The following is a 22142-nucleotide window of genomic DNA, read 5'->3' as shown; positions in this document are numbered from 1 at the left end:
GGTTCCACGTTGTTTACCTGCTCTGTACGTTCAGTGCAACAGTCCGATCCATCGCGATCTTCACCTGTCCGCTTGCAGAAGCTGACGCAGGCTCGCAGGTCACATGAGAATTTGTGACGCACACGTTTGAATTGAAAGTGGAGAAGGACAGGGATGCACACTACGGAGATAAAGCAGATAATGAACTGGGAAGAACTGAAACCGCTGCCGTGCGTCTTTTAGCCAGGGTGGTTGTGCCTGCTATAAATCTTAATATGATAGTTTTAGCTTTAATTCCAGCCTGACATTTCACATGTAATCACCGCTGGTCCACAACAATTAACATCAACTCAAGTTATGTAGGCGTAATCACCCAAGTGGGCATTCCTAAAGCTGATCCTGGGTGATTCAGCCTTCTCATAACCTGACTGAAGAGCACATCTCTTATTCCTTATTTTCAATAACTGCAGTGTCATGGGTGAATTATTAAATAAAAAGGAAAAAAATGAACACAAGAAACATTTTTCCTGGGGGTATTCAAGCAAGCACATCTGGCTTGATTTAATGGGAATTTTATGATGATACGAATGAATAATCAAGACTGTAAAATCAACTCCTATTTTCAAGGCGTTGTCTTTGATCAGTCAGCGTCCACGCACGCTCTTCTCATGCTTATGCTTACATGTTTGTTCCTCAGTTTGTTTTTGCCTTATTAGACGGCCGAGGGAGAGCTGGGATCATTTAAACGACACGCTCACATTAGGAGGCTCGTGGCAGCATCATTGTTTTGACCTGGGAAAAATGAAACTCGGACATCCTGAAGCTCTGTCCCCGTGCGCCTGGCGAAGGTCAAAACAGATCCCAGTATTAATTGGAAACCACGCTGTGGCCACCGTCCGTCCTTGAGCCGACCAAAAGCATTTTGCTGAGGATATTTTATTTCATGTTTTGCCCCTGAAATGACGTCTCAATCACAATTTGTTTAATATAGTAACCAAATTTAAGATCCCCCAGGTTGACCTCTCAAGGCTGTTCATTCCTCCGTCCCCATGTTCTGCTGTGTCTGGTACAGGTTGACCTTTCCAGCCCTGCGCGCGTCCCAGGTGGATTCTTACACCTCCTGTCTCACTGAAATTGGATTGGTTTTTTTCTTTTTTCTTTTTTTTCCCATCAGCCTAGATAAAATGACCAAGATGTCAAACCGGCGCTGATATGCTGCCGCACGATGTGAGAAACACCAGATTAAATAGCACTTTAACCGCAATAAAGGGGACTGGCTGTTACAATGAATGTCAATCCTATAAAATGTACAGTCAATCAGTCAAATGCGTGAGTTGCGCACTTTCAGGTGACTTGGCTAGCAACGGCAGAGGTGGATTAAAGACATTAAGTAAAAGGATTTTATATCTGATAGTAATTTCTCTGCATAATTTAACCAACAACATGAACGTACAGCCCAATAAAATAATATTTTACAAAACCTGAAACCTTTTTACATGATTTTCAAAACATTTCAGGAAATGCATTTGCAGTAATGGGAGACACAAACTTTAGATTTGGTCATTTCTTGGTAATGTATTTGGTTTGTTTCAATGTGTGTTCTGTGTTTCCTTTTTTTCTGAATGACAGATGCATCTCATGGTCTTTTCCCCCTGCTGCTCAAGCACATGGTTCAGCATTTACAACGCAGTAATGTGTCATTTTGATCTGGAAGAAATCCACAGGAGCGACATCTCACACCTGCCACTATTACTACTATTACTCCTCATGTCATTGATAATATGTAGTTAGTTCTTTAGTTAACAACATGTTATTTGTCTTTAATGGTGCCACTGAGCACCGGGGTTCACACTGTATGGTTGTGCAGAAGCTCAGGACGGTGGGGTTTCCACTTAGAGCACCAGAGATAAGTGCGCTGAATAAGGAACTCTGTGTGTGTCTGGCCTGATTCACAGGAAATACTTCCCTGGATCAATGTGTTTGGCCTGGCCCTGCCACATGCTGGGTGTCTAGAAGACTCAGAGAAATGGCTGGATTATGAGTCGCAGAATGGCTGAGACTGTTCCCGCTTCTCTGCTGTCAAAAGGGTGTTGGCGCTGGAGGGGGGGCTCCTGATTTATTTTTACCATTGCCATAACGTGTCCTTTTCGTGGCCCGCGTTCACGTCGGCATTCAGGCGCCACGATCTCGTGTGCGTTAATCTGATGCCGACCTCACGTAGCGTGCAAACAAAAAGGCATGAAGCTCTATCACGAGAAAGGGAAAAACAATCAGATAAGCTGCATCTCTCCTCTTGATCCGGGCGTGAGTGGATTTCTTTGGTTTTAATTCTGCATTAATTGAACTTCATTGTATTTTATTTCTCAAAATATTAGATGGTGCTGGTCCTCTTTTCTGCCCAAACATGATCATACCAGGCATGAGAGGTTCTTCTTTCTATCCCCTCATTTTGTCTTTTGTTGCCCCTTGACCTTGGATTGGTTTGATGACAGAGAGACAGAGCGAGAGAGACAACGCGAGAGAATTTCGTTGTAGCTGCTCCATTTGCTGATTGCAGCACCTGAAGTGGTGAAGATAATGGCTGATGCAGCCCAGCGCAAGGGCAGGAGGTGATGGCACCGTGTGCGACCAGCGTCTGGTGTTATGGACAGTAGAGAGAGAGTAAGGCCACTGTGCCTCTCTCTCTCTCTTTCTCTCTCTCTTTCTCTCTTTCTGCCTATCTTTGGCTGTCTCCATCAGAGCAGCGTCCGGCCGAGAGAGACGCTGGACCGTGTTCGTTCCACCACGCTCTGCCACCGGCTGACAGGAGACCCTTCTGACATGACCCTGAGGACCGTGCAGGAGATAACAAGGCATCATGATAAAACACAGATGCAATTAGTGGCAGGATGACAGTGAGCAACACTGGAGTGCAGATCTTGGCACGTTGCAGAATAAGTGCATGTTGCTGGCACTGGCTGCAGAGCTCTCTGTCCTCTACATGTCCAGGTTGTCGTCTTTCCATGAATTTCCAACTGGGGACATATTTTGTTTGCGTCTACCGGTATATGTATGCCATTGCTCTAAGAGCACTGCTAGCCGGTAGCGCTTGTACAGGATTCTCAGCAGGGCTATCGTGACCAAGGGTATGTAGCCACTAGTGATAGAATGGCGACAGCATCAGGACAAAACACTGTAAGTGGCTTCAAATCTTTCTTCTCAATTGGTTCCTTTGATTAGCTCTGGACAGTCTGCGAAGTGGCATCAGATGGTTTCAGCGCGCGCTCTTCAGCGCGCACTTCTGAGATATCCAGACTGGGCTTACATGAACGAGGAGGTCTGGGACAAAATCTCCATCATTTTGAGACGGGCGCAGCAGAGATTTTCATGTCTCATTGGCCAAATTATTTTTAGATAAATCAGAGATAACCGTGATTATAAGAATGCATCACTTTTTATAGTATCATCTGGCAGATGGAGAGGACATGAAAAAAAAACTCTCCTCTAGATCCAAAGCCTCCTCTGCATTATATGATGGGCAAGAAAATACTCCTAATATTAAATGACCCACGATTTTCTCAGACAGGATGTGATGAAAAATTACTGACATTAATCATTTCTGATATATGGTCAGTAAAAAATATAAGCTTTGATTGCTCTTTTAGGCGCATTGATCTTATGGACTCAGACCTGTACGTGTTTATGACCCATCAGCTGATATAGACAGCTTTAAAGGTAAATTGGGGAAAAAAGAACCATGTCCTACCATAATAATAGTTGTAATCTTATTTATAGATCTCTTTTAGCACTGGTCAGTAAGGTTAGCGCCTTTCAGTTGTGTTTTATTTTGTCTACTCTACCCTCTGCAGATATTTAGCAAATCCCCCTGTTTCCCCGTAGCCTGAGGTTGTGGAGATTTGCCTCTCCCTCCGCTGAAATCTTCTTAGCCTAGGTTTGATAAAACGGCGCATCTCGCCTAAATATAGCCGCCTTCGACTGCACAGCCCTAGTGTCAGTGATGTGCTCGCAGTGTGCCTGCTGGCTGCGCTCGGCAAAGACAGCAGCATCACGACAGTTCACCAGAGCGAGTGACAACAAAAATAGGATTAACCCCTTTAACCTGATGTTTTTTAACCCTCAATCACACTCTTTTGTTTTAAAATCACTTTACTGCACCCCTATTGCACATCAGTCCTTTTTTTTTAAGAAAGCAGAGATCCATGAATATGTGAGCGGCTTCGTTGTGCTTGTACTTGTTGTTTTTGTTTATTCATGGTTCTAATCATATAGAAGCATTTATCCTTCATCGCCGGGCCAACTCGACTTGTACCCACATTATGCTCGGACGGGCCGTCCCCGAACTGCAGAGAGGAAACACCGACTGTTGTCCTGCTGTTCCCATTCAGTCAGAATCAAGGGGCCAGTAGGAAATGTTCTGTGTCACTTGTACCTGACATGACAGGTGATCTGTTCTCGTGCTAGGCCATCACTCTCCCAGCATGGTAGCAAGCAGACACGTCTGCAGGAGGGATGGAAACACCTGCACGCACGTGCAAGCAAATACGCACGTGCACTCCAGCACCAATGGGGTCCATTCTTTTGTCCTCTGAGCCTCCTTAATTTTAATACCCTGAAATTTAAATGTGAGCCCATCTTGGGCCTTTGTGCTAGCTCCTGCAGTCCTTTTCAGGTAGCCCGGCTGGCAGGGTGAGGAGAATGAAAGAGGCTTATCATGTAGTCTGAAACACTCTGAGTGTGAGAACATGTTCCTCCTGCCCCTGGTCGTCCCACTGGAGAGCAGAATGGACTGTGGATTTGTCAGTCTACAGTCAGGAAAATGTCAAGGTTTCCTTCATCACAACCTGCTATAAGAGCAGAATAGATTGGGTGTGATTTATTGTACAGTTTCTTTGCTCCTGTGTCACTTGTGTATGTGCTGTATTACTTCTGCCTTCTATGTAAGCTTGATTAATATCTGCTTGCAAAACTAAGAGATTGGCATTAAAAAGGCTAACAGATTTTTGCTAACAGATGACGTTAGATGACGATCTGTTTTTTTAAAAAAAAAAAAAAAAGGAATTCTTTGGCTTTGCCTGGCAGGACACCCTTTAGTTTAATCGTTTAATGGTTCAGTGGTGGGAAACGGAGGGTAAACCAACCCAGTTATTACCTAATACTGACCCTACATTCAGATGATAAATTCCCAGATTAAAAACAGAGCTTCTATAGGAGGAATAAATCTTTTTTTTTTTTTTTACAGAGTTAAATACATAAGTGTAACAGTTTTGTTTCAGACGAAATAAACAAAATCATACTTGCAAACTGGCATCTGATCGAGTAGAATGGTAATTTTTTTTCTATGAAAGTGGAGTTATGAGATACATTACATTGAGATTTAGGAAATAAAAAAAGAAATAAATAAATCTGTATTTATAGAACAATCTTCTGCTATGTTGGGGTCCCTGTGCATAATAAAACACAGTAAATGGATCCCTGCTATCTTTAGGTCGCCATTAGGAGGCAACCACAAGAGTGAAGAGTGAAAAGAAGAAGACATGCACATACACGCGCACACGTGCATAAATACATGCATGTAAAATCACAGAGCACACAGATCCTCCTGCAGGCCCTCAAGAACTCCACTCCTTCCCCACTCATTTCATCCACTATTTTAGTGAATTGTCTATTACACATGCATATTAAGATGCATTTTCAATGAGTCAACAGCAGCTGCCCTTAATCTTATCAATCCCCACTCCCCGTATGACAAACGAGGCTTACTCAAACAGGTGGCATCAGCAGCGGCTCTGTTCTGAGAGAGTGACATTCAGGGGTCTTAAACAGCATTCTGGCTTTCTAGGATAATGCTGTGGACCCTTTAGCACTCCTTTATTCTTTATGTCACTCTATTTTCCCATATCGCTTATTTGTTTGTAGAGATTTGTCTGCATTTCTCGGGAGCTGACTGCTACCATAAAATAATGATGTGGTCCAGACACGTGAAGTCGATCAGTTAGGTGCAATCGTTTGTTTGAGGTGATTGAGCAAGGTTCTAATATGAGAAAAAACATGTTTTTAAGCAAATGATTCTATGTGGAAATGCTTTTGTTCAAGTAGCAGCAGCCAGAAGTAATAATGATTCCATTCGGGCTGATAATGGCGCTAACTGTAATTGCGTCTGTGTGGCTTTTGTGCTTGACTCCTGTGTCTGGATTTGTCTGTATTTAAACAACCAACGATGTTAAGTGGCATCCACACGAAAGGATGTGTGCTTTGAACGGGCTCTCGGTCTGGCCAGCATTTGAAACATCAAGATCACGCCGTGAGGAGCCACAGCGTTTGTGTTTCCGCTGTTTTCCTTGTCTTCATGGGCTTAACGTAGGCAAATGCGACGGAAGCGATATCTGTGTGAAGATAACTCCACTTGACAAAAAGTTGGAGGTCGATGCTGTTTTACTTTGAAGAATTCCAATTGCTGTTTCCTCTGTGTGCTTGTGCCTGTGTGAGCTGCCACGAAGCGGAGACGCGCCGCAATGATGCGTGCATGCGTACTCGGGCAAACGTGGGAAACACCTGTGTTCACAGATTATTTGACCTCTAAATTCAACCAACTGGGACAAAATAAAACATCGGTGATGTCGTCTGCTGTGCGTTTAGTTTTCATAATGCCTTCTGGGATCGCCACGCTCAGAGAAAACAAATAAAGACTCAAAGTATTATCTGTGGCTGAGTCTACACCTGTTAGAGAGAGACGTTCCCTGTCTTTGTCTCTGAACGTTCCATCCATCCATCCATCCATCCATCCATCCATCCATCCATCCATCCATCCATCCATCCATCCATCCATCCATCCATCCATCCATCCATCCATCCATCCATCCATCCATCCATCCATCCAAAAAGCAGAACTTCAAGAAGAAAAAATAAACATCCTGGACAAATCTTTGTTGAAAGACCTGGACCGCACCATCTTGTGTTCATATGATCTTCACTCTGTCTTCTAAACATTTATTAAAATTTGATTTTGCGCTTAGTTTGAGCACATGACCAGATCGTTGTAGCGTTGCTAGCCTTACTGGCTGCACCAATAAAGTGCGCGATAATGGTTAACGTTGCAGGTAGACTTGACGGGAACAACAGATCCCATTACTAAGCCAGCAGTGCAATTTATATCCAAAGTTACCATCTCAAAAGATAAATGAGGCCACCGCACACTTTGTGATTAATGATTAACCCCTGCTGACCTTAAAGCTCTGATATACTGTTCCACAAATGGCTTGAACATCATCTGGTATCTGGTGCGCAGACACAAACACAATATGTTGTTATGTTGTCCACTGTGCAGCTAGCTAACATCAATGTTGCTAGACTGGGTGGGTTTCTGCCCAATCGGATCAAGTTGGCTTGAAAAAACAGAAGCCAGAACCATAAAAATCTTTTTTTTAAAATTGTTATACCAAGTAAACAGATATATGTATATCATCCTTTGATTATTGATATTAAGATCTTAAATTATATGAATATGATGTATTATTAATATTACGAAATAATCTGCTGTAGCACCATTTTGTGACCCGTCTTTCTCCATTTGTTCATACAGGTTTTATTGGGATTTGACCATGTTGCTGCTGATGGTGGGTAATCTCATCATCATACCTGTGGGCATCACGTTCTTCAAGGACGAGCACACGCCCCCCTGGATCGTGTTCAACGTGGTCTCGGACACTTTCTTCCTCATGGACCTGGTCCTCAATTTCAGGACGGGCATTGTCAAGGAGGACAACACGGAGATCATCCTGGATCCGCAACAGATCAAGATCAAGTACCTGCGGAGTTGGTTCGTGGTGGACTTCATCTCTTCTATCCCCGTGGACTACATCTTCCTCATCGTGGAGACGCGCATCGACTCGGACTTCTATAAAACGGCGCGCGCCTTGCGGATTGTCCGGTTTACAAAGATTCTCAGCTTGCTGCGACTGCTGCGGCTCTCCAGGCTCATTCGCTACATCCACCAGTGGGAAGAGGTACGAACGTGTTGTTACGATGCCGCTTTTGTTTGAAATATTATATAAGGCAACCAGATTTTGAGATCTGGGTTAACGTGAACAGAGAAAACACTTTGATTTTCTGACAGATTGACAGATTCATTCATTTAAGTTAGCTCTGCACAATTATTGCAACCAATTATCATCCGAATGTGTCGCCATGCTGAGGCGCTGCTGCGTGGATGGTTGCAGAACGCTTCCCCCTATGTCTCAGAGATGGCTGCTGCTTCTGATTACACCCAGCCGTGAAAGCAGTGAAGAGGCTCTTTTGCTGTACCCAAGTCACCAATAAGTTGATGAATGCTAGGATGCTGATTAGCATTTTTCCCTCTGTGAGCCCATCCAGCTAGCAGTGGGACCGCAAACGCCAGAGGCACCGCTGCTACAGCGAGCATGATTATAATTACAGCAGTAATTATAGAAGTTTCCTCTGCTGTCACATGATTGGCGTTGTTGCCAAGACTCCGAGGTAAAAGGTGCAAAGTGAAGAATTAGAGCGCCAGCATGGAGTCAATCAACATATTCTTCACTATGAGGATAATACAGCCAGTCAGGCCTGGAGGGCAATATGAGAGATGACTGGAAGATAAACACATCTTAGCAAAAAGCTCGATCAGGCGCAGTCGTGCTACACGACCTGTGGAATAGAATAGCCATTGGAATAGTTCAAACTGTGCTGGTCTTTATTCTGACTCTGAGCCTTGCCCTTCCCGTAGATACAAGATAGATGACAGCCTATAGATATGCATGGGTTCTATTGGTCAGGGGTTAGTTAGCGTCTCCACCTACCGCAGTGGAGATTTTATCCTTTTCTTCCTGTCCGCAGAAGCTAATAAACAGCTGCACAGTAGAGCTGGATAATAAAAGAGGTTCTTTTTAAAAAAAAATAATTATTAAGACACAGAGTATGTCACATATTTTCTAATTTGTTTTTGGTATCGCCTTTTAAAATGCACAACAGACCACTTAACTGGGATTTTTCTTTTGGGCCTAATGTCACATTCATATGTTAACAATGCTGTATTGATATCCAATAATTAGCTTGTTTGCGCACAGCAGCTCTCGGATAGTCGGCGGGTTTGTTCACCTGAGTGCCTGACATCACAGGGACAATTGGGGAGGTTGAATAGCAGGTTGATTGCCAATCAAACAGCCGCAGACCTGCCCGCAGGCTTTAAAAGTTTCCTCTCTTTCAAGTATTCCGTCGTCCCTGTGGGTAGAACCGTGCGAGAGCGGTGACACTGATCACGCACGACCTCTGTCACGCCATTTCAAAGATGGGAAAAGTTCAGATGAAGCATTGGGGAGCGCTACAGCAGCGGGGATCAGGAGGAGGCAAATTGTGACTCCTGACATAAATTATTCTGATGTGATCTATGAGAAGTAGGCATTATCTTGAATTCATTTCTGTTTTTTTGGGTAGGGACGACGTGATCGTTGCTCGGGCGTGAACAAAACATGCTTCCTTTAAGAAGCTTCATTTTAAAAGTGACATTTTCACACATTTTAACCACATATCACAGGTATCGTATTGCTTCAGCCCAGCTTTTCCTTCACCTTCTGAAGCAGCGGCAGCTCCTTTAGCGAGCTGCCATTTACAGGTTTTATGTGTGTGTGTGAGAGAGAGTGTGCATGTTTTGTTGATGAACGCTAGCAGGGCAGATAAAGTGAAAGGCCAGCTTAGCTCCAGCACCAGAGTCCTCCAAACGCAACCTCACAGAAATGTCATCTGTCAGTGATGAATAACTTGGTGCCGGGGTCTCATCTCCCGACTGACTTTTGGACCTTTCCTATTGACACCTGCAGCTCAGACGAGGTGTCGTCATCTCTTGATAATTTTTTTTTTTGCATGAGGGTCTCAGAGGATGTTGTGACTTGATTTGCAGCAGTTTTTGTTAGAGCCGTTCCAATAAAAACTGCACTATTAAAGCATATACGACCCTGATTTAATGGCTATTACATGTTTGTTTAGATGGTGTACCAACAGTCCAGCAAGTGGGAGGTCCTGTCCCTCAGTGGTCCTGTCCCTCAGGTCCTGTCCCTCAGGTCCTGTCCCTCAGTGGTCCTGTCCCTCAGGTCCCAGTCTACTCTCAATCTGAAGGTTGATGATGTTGCAGTCACAGCACGGGTCCATCCAGTTGCTTTAGACAATTAAATTAATTTTGTTTATGTTGTGCATGGTTGCGTTTTCACCGCTGGAAACAAGGAGGTGTCTTTACAATTTCCATGGGTGCTGTACACCCACAGGAGACTTTGAGGATTCAGCGATCATGTCTGTGTTATTGTGAGCACACATCCATGAAGGTGATTATTTTCCATTTAAAGTTAAAAAAAAAGATTTTAAAAGAGCCAGCGGATTTCTTGTTATAGCGGATGCTAATCTTTCTCATAAAAAGCTGCAGACCCCTGTTATCCTAACAGTGCATGAAAAGCTGATTTATATTTATCTTAATTCACAAAATATCTCCAAGCTATAAATAGCCCTGCACAAATTCATTTGGCCTTTTTGTTTGAGTGAGTGGGGGCTTCATTTCCGCAGTGAGAAGTCACACAGAGGACACTTCTTCCAGGAAGCGTCAAATGCGGCTCGGTGCGCAACACTGCGTGGTTTCATGCTTCACGAAGTGATACTATTGGGAGCAACTTTTAAATTAGAATCTGTTCGTCACACAGCCGCTGCTGTGAATAAAGCTCTTTAAGATTTCATTACAATACGGCCGCATGTATCATCAGCCTGGGAGGCAGGACAAACCGAAAACAGGGACAAAACCATCATCAGATGCATCGCAATTAGAGACTGGGGAGATGGACACTGTTCAGAGCCAGTACAAATAAGGGCATAAAACAAAACAGCTGGAGAATTAGTGCCCCATCAAGACCTCTAAAGGCCTTGTCAAAAGCTGACTGTGGTAATTATTGGCTGCCTCACTCAGAGAAATGTGTTACATTGCTTAGTACAGCCTATTGCAGCTTTATGGGCCAGTCCGACACACTGCAAATCTTTCATAATCCATCAGGGACAGTTTGCTAAATCCCACGCAGCAGCGTCCTTGGTCGTTTCATGAGTGAAATGAGAATCAGTCCAGTGGATGTCAAAGCACTGAATTTGCTCAAGTCTCTTAAAGGGAACCAGGAAAAGACCGTCCTTAAGGTTCTCAAAAATTGGCTTAGTTGACAGGTCAAGGAGAGGTCACCGTTGAGGAGCCAACCTGGATGTCTGTGGCAGAATGTTATAGACCTTTATTGTGGCACCAAAACCCCGTTGGCCTGTCAGGAATCGAAGAAATATCAGGGGGTTGTTCTGGGTGGGCGTTGGTGTATCCTCTATTTTAAATGGGATAGGATGCAAATGTTCTGCGCCATTGTTGCATTTTCTTTTGCAGAACGTATCAAGAGAGCGATCTTATCCTCACTGACAGCAATCATGAGCATGAGACTGAGAGTCGCCTGTTATGACAATGAAGAGTTTTATGTTGTTCCTGATCAATGTCGTATTCTCTGGGGGAGCGCGCTCTTTTGAAAGACACAGCTGTGTTTGTGTCCTTGAGCGTGATCTTCACCCAAACCTTGAATCTGAATAAAGGTGTCTAATAATGCTCCAGGTCAACCAAATGGATGGCGCGGATGACTGCAAACCTACATCTCTTCTCTGTCTACACGTCTATCTTCACAATCCTTACAGTGAAAACTGTATAAACAAGACAATACCACTCCTAATGTGCTATTCAGGATCCGGATGAACGTCCTCGTCAATTGGGACATTCAAGAGAACATCTAAATCTAAAAGCCGGAATGGTCCTCAAATATTTCAGCAGCTAATGTGACGTCTGTACAATCACGTCATGCTCATCTCCTCAAACACTCTAATCCATATCCAGAGAGGAGATTGTGACATAAGTAAAGCAAATACCCCGGCAGCTCAGGATCTTCGATGTCCTTTTCTATTGCAGCTATCATAAATGAGCTCTGATTACTTCCATTTCCTTTTCTAAACACTCCAGATTTCAGGCTGCTGAATGCTGTTTGCAAACACAGGGTGTTTTCTGGTGGCGGTGACTATATGCCAGCGATTACAGTAATATACTGCACATAATGGCATTACATGTGTGTGTGCACATCCCCCACACACATGCACGTTTCCTCCGTCTCCTTCTGTCAGTTTCCTCTTGTCAGCTTTTATCTGGATAAAAATAAGACTGTGGCCGGATATTCCCCTCATTTGAGTCGTCTCCTTTTGACGAATCGGTGACTTGGATGAGATGAGTCATCCCGTTAAATCAGATTCAAAGCAGCACGCTAATGTCTACGCTCTGAGGGCTTCCTCCCTGTCTACAACATGAACATCTGGAGCGGCGAACCATCGTTTTTAGGGTGGCCAGAGAAGAATTTATGTGGCCTTTGCAGAAAAGGGGACAATGACTCGAAACTTGTGCCACGGAGCCAGTGTTTGTTCATTAAAGGTGGCAGAACATCTATTTCTATGAATATTTATGGTTCCCCTGTCAAAACGCCACAGTTAGAGGTCAGTGAAAGGATGGGGCACTGGGTAAAAGTTTGCATGTTTCTGCTCTGCGACTCAGGAGAAGGAGTGAGGCGCCTTTCGTTTCCGCTCAGTACATCTTTGCAAAAATATTGAAATGAGCTAAATCAGCTAATCAGCCCCCTGCTCACTGACCCATTACCTTGGCCAAGGACTGCTCTATCTGTGATAAGAAGAGCTGGAAGAATAGATTTAATGGGCTATTATTGAGCACACAATGAGGCTCGCCAGCAGTGGTGACAGGTCCTCAAAACTCTGAATACGCCTGGTGTGATATCAATACTCGCGGAGGATTTGCTTAAAAACTAGAATACAAAAAAAACGTGTAATTCTGCCCAAACCCAGTGGCACAGCTTGGTAGGAAGCGCTGTGAAAGGGTTTTTTTGTGATCCAAGCCCTCCAGGCCTGTTTAGACAGATGATGGAAGGGCTATCCCAGCGGTCCACTCCCAGGCCTCCTTCTCATTCTCCACGTTTACCACGGCAGCGCGAGCGTGACATTTTCGTCGGGGGCATTTAAAGTGAGAAATCAAACCCCTGCCAACGTCATCGCGTACGATTAAAACTGAGACATGCACAGATTGATTTAGTTTAGTTACTCATTAGTGATTACAGGATGGTGCAGCATGTTGCTCTATGGACTGGATTTGATAATACGTGTTCAGACTCAAACGCTGTTTAAGTTGATAGATGACTTCAAAGTCGCTGCGTCAAAGTGTGAAACTGTATTGCAATATTTAACAATATTACGTGATTAAATTGTAAAGTTGTGCAGTCGGTTGAAAAGATGCTCCTAAATGAAAAGCCCATTTATTTATTCTTTTTCTCTCATTAGCATGCTACATAGCAAAGTGCAGTCAAACCCAAAAGCAAATGTCGGTAAAGGTCATCTTTTGAGGTCACACAATGAAAAAAACAAAAGGGGGGGGGGGGGGTAGCTGAAGTATTCCTCTTTTCTCTTTCGTGCCAAGCATTCATCATCATTAGCAGCACGAGCTGCAAACACCAGATGCCTCAGACGAGTGCTACATCAACTGTGTCTGGGCAGCCACCATCAGCACCGTGGGACATATGCATCTATTTTCTTTCACCTGGATCGCACTGTTCTCCATCCATCTGCTGGAGATGACTCGGCAGCTGCCTCCTGGGCCTGATCGCTGCCTCGCAAAGTTGCCAAAGATTCGTTTTTATGGCTTTCTTTTTGTACTTACCTTTAGCGTTGCTTCCATGATGATCAGATGGACTGACTGTGATTTTAGACGAGCTACTACTGCTGACAACGCGACACCTATCACTATCATTTTATTAGCATCCTTTGACTGTTTTCCTCACGGTGGATAATGTGGCTTTACCCACAGGATGACTGTTGCTTATTTACTGCCTTGTCATGTTGTTTTATGAGTTACATTTATGGAACAACTACAGTGCAGTCAAGGTCAAAGTGGTTTGACCCATGGTTCTGCTCTAAAAAGGCCTCCTGTACAAGGGAACCAATAGGCCCCCCCTTGAGGAAGTGTTGTGTACCCTCATCAATCAAAACGCTCTTGTTTATGCTGATGCTAATACAGCCAAGCTCTCGGCGTGTCCCTATCAATTAAAACAAAGTGCTGGGCAATCCATCATTCTGGGTGTAACACACCGTGTTGCTAAAGTTGATTGTATGCAAAATGTTCATTTAGCGTTTCATATGCATCCTTGCTACTGTGCAGTCCATGTTTCTTTGTTAAACATGTAGCTGCTTTCTAATGTCCTTCAAATGAAATGAAAGGGATTTGAGGTTTGCCTCAAAACATTGATTCTTTGATAAAGTTTAAACCCTCTAAAAGAACCCATCTCTGGAGCTATTTAATTTTTAACTTTCTGCCCAGTGTGGAAGTATTTGAAATGATTGCAGCTGTAAAAGGAGATAGGGGCATCACCTTCTTCCCTGACAGTTTGGGTTACAAACTGAAGATTTGCATGGCATTACTCATGACAGTTCCTGCAGCGTCTATTCTCCTCACAGTGGTTAAAGTGCCCAAGGTCCTTTGAGGGCATGTCTACTGTAGGAACATAGCAGAAGTTATTGTTGCACAGTAATGAGTCACTGGGGCTGCGCCACAAGATAGCGGAGAGAATTTATCCTACTTGAGAGAGGCACTGATGCTGTGGAGGGCCTGATAGTGTTCAGTGTACTGACAGGTTCAAGAACAACCCGCGACACACTGAAGACAATAAATTTCATGCTTCATAAGGAGAGACGCCTCCTCAGATGAGCCAGTGCAAAGATTTAGCACATTTGAAAAGATGAAGTGAAGAGAATCAGCATGATTCCACAAAACAGCAGTTTTCAGTTTTTTTAATGGCAGCTACGCCGGCTTCTCTTAAAAGTCAGTGTGGTGCTCTTTAAATTTTAATACTTCATCATTGCAAGTGAACACAAACCATGTTGTAGCAAACCCAGTGAGGTGGCTGCTAGAAGTCGGGTTTGAGGTTGGAAAGATGTGGGTTTAGTCCCTGTTTTTATATAACACATTTCACAAATGCGAAGAGGTACCTCATGATTTATTCAGTCAGCCAGAGAGTGAATTTAGCACACTTATGCTATTAACTACAGCCCACGAGCTGATGTGATGTAGACAAGAGGCTTTATTTGTTGCTGTGATTACACAAATGGTAGTTTGCCTACACCTGGAGAAAAAGTGGTGGTTGCAGACAGAGCAGGTCCTGCAAGGTGAGTGAATCAGTACAGGTGGGGTGAAAGTGCCCAGGGCGACACATTTTGAACAAAAGGCCCAGTATTGAAAAAATAAGATAAAGGCAGAAGATGAGAGAAGGAGGAATGCGTAATGTTGCTGAGCGGGGACGCTTCCATCCACTCTGAGAGAGCGTCGGGTGCCACTCCTCACCTGGGCATATTTTCTTGGGCATTCCTCTGGCTCTGTGCTTGCTAGTTGACGGAGGTAAATTCATGCGAATTGATGGACGCGGCACTGTTGCAGCTCACCGGTCGCTGCCAGCCTCCATTTCAACGAGCACAACGAACTGAAAAATACACAGATGCACTCTTTGAGATGAAAAGAGGAAAAAACAAGCATTCCCAGTCATTTTAATGACAAGGATTCAAGATGAGTGACAGCCGTGTCTTCATCGTGCTCTCCTCCACTGCCAATGGAGGACATCGATAAAAGATCCCCCCCCACTCAAAAGAGCTTAAAAGTCACTGAGTGGATATTAATAAGGAGTGGAGTGGTTAACGGCTCGCAACACGGTCTTCAATGGGATTAAGAGGCAATTGAATGGTGGAGGCCATTAAAAACCACATCAGCCGAGAAGCTGGAGCGTCTTCTGTGTATATTTAACATTAGGATTAACAAACCGAGCCTGTGAACACCCTCACCCCAGGAGGGCGGCCACTGCTGCCCATGTACCATTATTGTGTTTGCAAGTGGCTGCAGATAAAGAGCCATTCTGCAGCAGGGGAGGTGAAGCTCCAGTCTGAACCCAGTGGACCACTTTCACTACAGCCACATCTGCATCCACTACAAACTGGTTAAAGGCTCAAGGGTTTAAAGTGCATCCCCTTCTCATTCCAGTCTCTTTGCCTTCTCTTGCATTTACATTTCCCCCAAATTATAGCTTGGATGTGTGGTGTGTGTGACATAAAGCAAACTGTTGAATGACCCCTTTGATTTTCTTCTATCGTCGAATTCATCCACACCTGTAATTTATCAATAACTAGAACAAGGTTTGGAGGCTCTCTTCCTTCAACTACATTGTTTCAATATAACATTGAATAATTCATCAGTATACGTCAAATACATGATGTGTGTTTGTTTATTTATTTATGAGAAGTTTCTGAATGAAATAAATGTCTCTAAGTATTTACAAGTATTAACAAAAGTCACTTATGAAGTTCAATTTCTCAAGCAGAATCTTCACCTTTTTGGTAGAGAGACGACTATTAAAAATGTTTTACAGAAGCAAATTGTATATTATAAATTATAATGATAAATTATTATCCTCAAACCTGTTAAACAAATGTAATGTAATTTTTTGTTCTGTGATGTCTTTGTTTTTGTTTTATTTATTCTTATCATTATAACACAATTGTACTTTTTTCCTCTTGATTTATTATTTTTGGTATTTAATTTAATTCTGTGATGTTTTTCCCCTCCCAAAACCATAAAATCATTTTAACAAAAAACACACAATATAATCAAAAACACATTTAACAGAATCTGTCTATTATTTTTTAAAAATTACCCAGAATGCCTGTTTCTTTTCTGTTTCCTGCTTCCTTTGGCTCCACCCCTTTTTAGATCTTCCACATGACCTACGACCTGGCCAGCGCCATGGTGCGGATAGTCAACCTGATTGGTATGATGCTGCTGCTGTGTCACTGGGACGGCTGCCTGCAGTTCCTGGTGCCGATGCTGCAGGACTTCCCTGCCGACTGCTGGGTGTCCAAAAATAAGATGGTGGTAAGTGGCTCTCCTGGGCAGATTCCTCCTGCCTGTTTGAATCACATTATGTCCTGTCATATCTTATCCATCAGCTCCAGTAATTACTGGTCTCAAACCCTTTTGCAAAGAACGCTTCACCTCGCTGTCGTCTGAAGTCCCAAATCAAATAAATCTATCTGCTACATTTAGCCACATTTATTCAATTTACTGATTGTTTTTATTTATTCAGAGCTTACAGCATCTCCCCCGAGGCTGTGTGGGGGGATATTGATTTTCCCAGTAGGATGGGGAGCCCTCCAGTCAATATTGGTCCAATATTGACTGCTTCCAGTGAGCACTCATGCTGCGCTGTAATTTTGCTGTATTGTCAAGGCAGCTGCAGGAGGAGAAGCCGTTTAAAGCTCGGCCAGCTTTCAAATTCTTCCTCTTATGTAAGACAAGTGTTGGACATGTGTGTGACTCACCCTGAGCTCGTGTTAATACCGTGTAAAAGAATGCGGTTCCAAAGCAAGCAGACTTGACGCCGTGTCATCCGAGGGGCCCTCAGCAGAGATTGATCGGGCACCAGCGATGCTGCGCTCTCCAGCGAAGCGGAGCAATAAATCCACACGTATTTAACCCTTCTGGAACGCAGCTGGGGCCGCTAATTTCCCAACTGATGCATGATCAATGTGCATGACAATTTGTGAGTCAAATAGTAAGTGGAGAGCTTTCCTGTGGTCCCATATTCATGATAAAGTCCAGGCTGCCGGTTCGTTCTCTTCTCAGTGGGTTTTCTGGGAATATTTAACTCAGACCTGGTTTATGTGATAATTGGTCTGTTTATTAGTATTAATTTAACAATTAACTTGAATGATTCCACGGCGAGTAATGATTTCTTGACCCCCCCCTCCCATTAGGAGGGTGCTGCTATATCTCTAAATGAGTCGCCAGCTCATCGCAGGGCCCTATGTGACCATTTTGGGGTTTTGCTACCTTGCCCAAGGGTACCTTGGCTGTACTGTGAAGGTAATCTGGCACCTCCCATGCTACTAGAGCACCTCCCATCTTTTGTCCTCACCGGGGCTTGAACTGAGAACCCTCCGCTTCTTAACCCAGTCCCTTACAGAGCGAGCTCCTACTCAATTTTTTAAAATAAATTTTATATTTTTACATGAATCAAAAAGATGCTACATAGAAAACATAAAAATTGCCACTGCTGTGGATTACATGAATAACACGCTCATTCGTTCATTCATTGGTGCATGTAAACACAGGTCTAGGGCATAAATAAACAGCCAACCTCCTCCAATAAAGCAGACACTTAAAACACACAAAGACATCTAATTATGTGCACTGGAATAGTTGTAACTCTTTAAACTGCGGGGGAATAAAACAGCAACTGTAAGGAACTTTTCATTTTTGCCCAAACCAGATTGTAATCAGCTGCGTGCTCGCCTCTGCGTGCTAGAGCAGATGTCACATGAGTTGTTCCATCGCTCAAGGTATGATGTATTTGGTTCATCATGCCTCGCTGCCTCCCTGACATGCTGGCTTGTTATATTTAATCACAAGAAATGACAGATGTTGGAAACCACTGTCCCCTGAGATGTTTCACACGTTATCTAATTTCTCTGTGTTTTCCATACCTGCGTGTGCAGAGGTGCACGGCGTCTGGTGTGACAGTTTGAGTGAGGAAAATCATTTAGGAGATAAACTGTTGTTACAATCCCCTTGTTCCTCAGTTTTATCACTAGTTTAAAAGGGAAGTTGCAAAGGGATTATATTTAGTTACGCAAGGCTGAGCTGTCAGGAAATATAATGTAAACTGTGGCTCGTGATTAAGGCGGAGGATTAAGATTTAATGTGATACGTCTGTTGTTTCAGTTGCAGTGAAATTAAGGGCTAATCTGTTTGTTTCGCTCAGACCGACATTCTAATGCACTTACCTCTACTTCCTGATGGTGCCAACAAAGAAAACGCATGTCTTGCGTTAAATGTTTCAGGAATAGGGGCTCACATGCCAAATTGCCTTGTCGCGACCCGAATCCAGGCACTTGTAACGAGATTATATTTGGACATTTTCTGTCCAACCTCCGTCTCAGCTGTGTTCCCAATATTCCCACTAAAGTGGCGCTGGCAGACGCTGCCAATGCTGAGGCCCTGGGACACGGGCAGCAGCGCTCAGTGTACTCGCTCTGAAATCCCGTGTGATGGATGTATCCTCTCATTAACATCAAAACGGAGTTTGTTGTGTTTTACGGCGTCTAATTAACTAATTAGATGCAATACATTCAAGAATCTTTGTGACAGCGGAGCAACTCTTTCTTTCTGAACGCGTGCAGAGTGATCAGACCGGAAATGTGATCCCTCACATTTGTTTGATGTGAAATGGCAGATAGTGACAGTGATTTTTGCACGGTGGAGGCTGATCCGCTCCTGATTGGAATCATTAAGAATCTTCTTTTACAGTAGCTGTGCTGTTATCTTGCTGGGTCATCGCTCCTTACCTTTTGAGGGGGGCTGCCCGCATAAAATGTCTCTCTCTCTCAACTGTGGAAATGAGTTTGAAAGCAATTTGGACATGTCACCCCCAGGAGAGAGTTGATATTGATTTGCCACGAACTACCACCGGGATATAAAGGAAAGGGGCCAATTTATCTACAAATGAGAAAGCTCACAGATAAATCGCTTTTTTTTTCTTCCCCAAAAAGCTGACCTACTTACTGTCATGCAACCCTCCACTCGCGTTCCATTCTCAGGGCTCTGTTTTAGGCTCTTGCCCAAATGTCGGCTTGCTCCAACTGTTTGCATATTGAAAAGTGTGTTTCACTCTGCCAGCTGCTCCTTTTTGGACCAAGACAGTGTGAAGTGGACATCTGCCATTAGTTTTGGCTTAAATAATTGTGTGTGTGTGTGTGGGTGTGTGTGTGTGTGTGTCTCCACGGGTGCTGATTGACCTTTAATGTGCCGTCACCCTACGTAAGAGGGCGCGAGAGATAGACGATGCGTTCACCCTAACTCACCTTGTCTCCTCTGTTTCATCCAGAATGACACATGGGGACAGCAGTACTCCTACGCACTTTTCAAAGCTATGAGCCACATGCTGTGTATCGGCTATGGCATGTACCCACCGGTGGGCATGACAGACGTGTGGCTGACCATCCTCAGCATGATCGTGGGTGCTACCTGCTACGCCATGTTTGTGGGCCACGCCACAGCGCTGATTCAGTCCCTGGACTCATCTCGACGGCAATACCAGGAAAAGGTGAGTCACAATGTTGTGTTACAGGAAAGGTGAAGTTGAGGGCTAAATGGCTGTTTGAATATAATGAAATGTAGTCATTTAATAACATCCATTGGAGTCATGGGTATCAGCTGTAATGAAACTTTGAGAGCAGCCTATAATCTAACTAATGGAGGTGGCAGATGTTGCTTAGGGTTTCCTATGTCAACACATAAGTCACCATTGAATCAAATGCTCTGGAAATGAGTCCCCTTTCTCCTGCCGTTTGTGAAAATTCAGGCTCTTTTGAGAAAAATGTAGGCTTAATTGTCTATGACTGGTTATGCAGTTGGGCATTAATATGGAAAAAAGAAATTCTAGGCTAGCTTATCATATGGCAGAGCAGGTAAGCACCAGCTACAGGTGGGAGACAGGAAAAAAAGCAAATGCAGGGTGAGCAAAATTATACATTGATTTTTTTCCCCAAGTGTAATCAATAAAAATAACTGGGCTGAAGCAATTTGATAGAAAAGTATTTTTTCTCAGTTGTTAGAGGTCCCTTATGCTGCTATAAGGAATCTTAAAAATATAATATGATGAGCAGGAAAACCAAAATACTTAGTTTTTCGTGTCAATTGTTTCACTGACAACTACCTGCACACTCCCCCGGGATTCCACAAAGCAGCCTTTCATCATTGGCCGGTGGAGTTTAGTCACCTCAAGGAGTTCCTGACAGCTGGCTGTGGTGAGGGAGTGATGGGAGGGGATGATCCAAGGAGACAAAGGCTCTAGAGACGCCCAAGCAAGAGTAGGAAAAAAGAAAAGCAAAGAAGAACAAAGTGCTCAAACATCCAGGAGCTGTTTTCCACCAGGTTCTGGCCAATTCTCACCAACGTTGGGTCCCGATTAATGGCAGTAATCTCACTGGCAGTTAAATGGAAGGGGTCACTCTTCCATCCCAGTATCCTACCAGTACTCTACTGGTCGGATTTGTGATGCCAAGTTAACAGCCGGAATTTCTGGACACCAGTCATTTTGGGGTTCCCCCTTAAAATGTGTTAAGAACCCCACTGTCAGTTAAAAGGGCTCCCCCGTGTTCCAGCAGCAGCTGCCAGCAGAGAGGTTATTATTGCAGACCAGGATGAATTTTTAAGAGGTGGATTCTCTCATTTATCTTTCTGGAGGCCTCAGTGATAAGGCTCTCTCTAGGTACTCACCACTGTAAATGGTTTTCTTGCTCTGGGAGCCACATGGTGGTAATTTCTACTGTACTGTACACAGCAATGCTTTTGTCTCATCAAAGCTAGCTCCTTCAAAGACCTAAACCTTCTCCATAATTGGCCCTCATGTCATTTGTGTGACAATCAGATCAGCTTCCCCTGAGATTTCATGCTGCTTTTTCCATGTCAGGCTGATTCCATAATCCAACCACTCAAGATGTGGACAGTCTAATGGTCACCCCCAAGAGTTTTCAAGGGACAGGTGGTTGATTTCAAATGGTCACTGGGTTTCAATGAGAGGGACTGTTGTTCCTGTCTGCTGGAAACTAGCCTGGACAATTTGGAAATCCAATATAGTCCAGTGCACCATCAAGCTTAATAAAAATGTCTTCTGTACCTGTCCCTGTGCTTCTGAGTCAGTCATCAATTTAAAAAAGAAAGGTTGCTATGGGAACCATAACAGTATCTACCATTTTGCTGCAGGGTCCATCATTTAAAGAACAGGAAGCATTATTAGTTTAGTTTGACCCATTAGTGCAGTCTCCTCCTGTATTGTTAAAATATTTTGAAAATGGGATTTAGGAACATTATTTTTCATATATATTTACTTCAAATGTCACTCAAGAATAGACTCTACTGACATCACCATGAACTCGAATCAGTTCAGATCAACTTTATTTTTAGTGTCTGTTACAGTCAACATAGTCTCCAGAAGCTTTACAGAAACCCA

General features: G+C 43.7%; 1 protein-coding gene across 1 annotated transcript in view; it reads left to right on the top strand.

Moving 5' to 3' along the window:
- Positions 1-22142, top strand: part of hcn4 (hyperpolarization activated cyclic nucleotide-gated potassium channel 4) — a 52118-nt gene that overhangs the window by 5788 nt on the left and 24188 nt on the right. Inside the window, exons 2-4 of the mRNA XM_057025453.1 lie at positions 7559-7982; positions 16844-17005; positions 20016-20234. Of these exons, the coding sequence (XP_056881433.1) occupies positions 7559-7982; positions 16844-17005; positions 20016-20234 (805 nt within the window). The remainder of the gene's footprint in view (positions 1-7558; positions 7983-16843; positions 17006-20015; positions 20235-22142) is intronic.

The sequence above is a fragment of the Takifugu flavidus genome, chromosome 2, assembly GCF_003711565.1.
Source record: "Takifugu flavidus isolate HTHZ2018 chromosome 2, ASM371156v2, whole genome shotgun sequence".
NCBI lineage: Eukaryota > Metazoa > Chordata > Actinopteri > Tetraodontiformes > Tetraodontidae > Takifugu > Takifugu flavidus.
The sequence above is the reverse complement of the archived record's forward strand: the minus strand, read 5'-3'. Positions and strand labels throughout refer to the sequence as shown.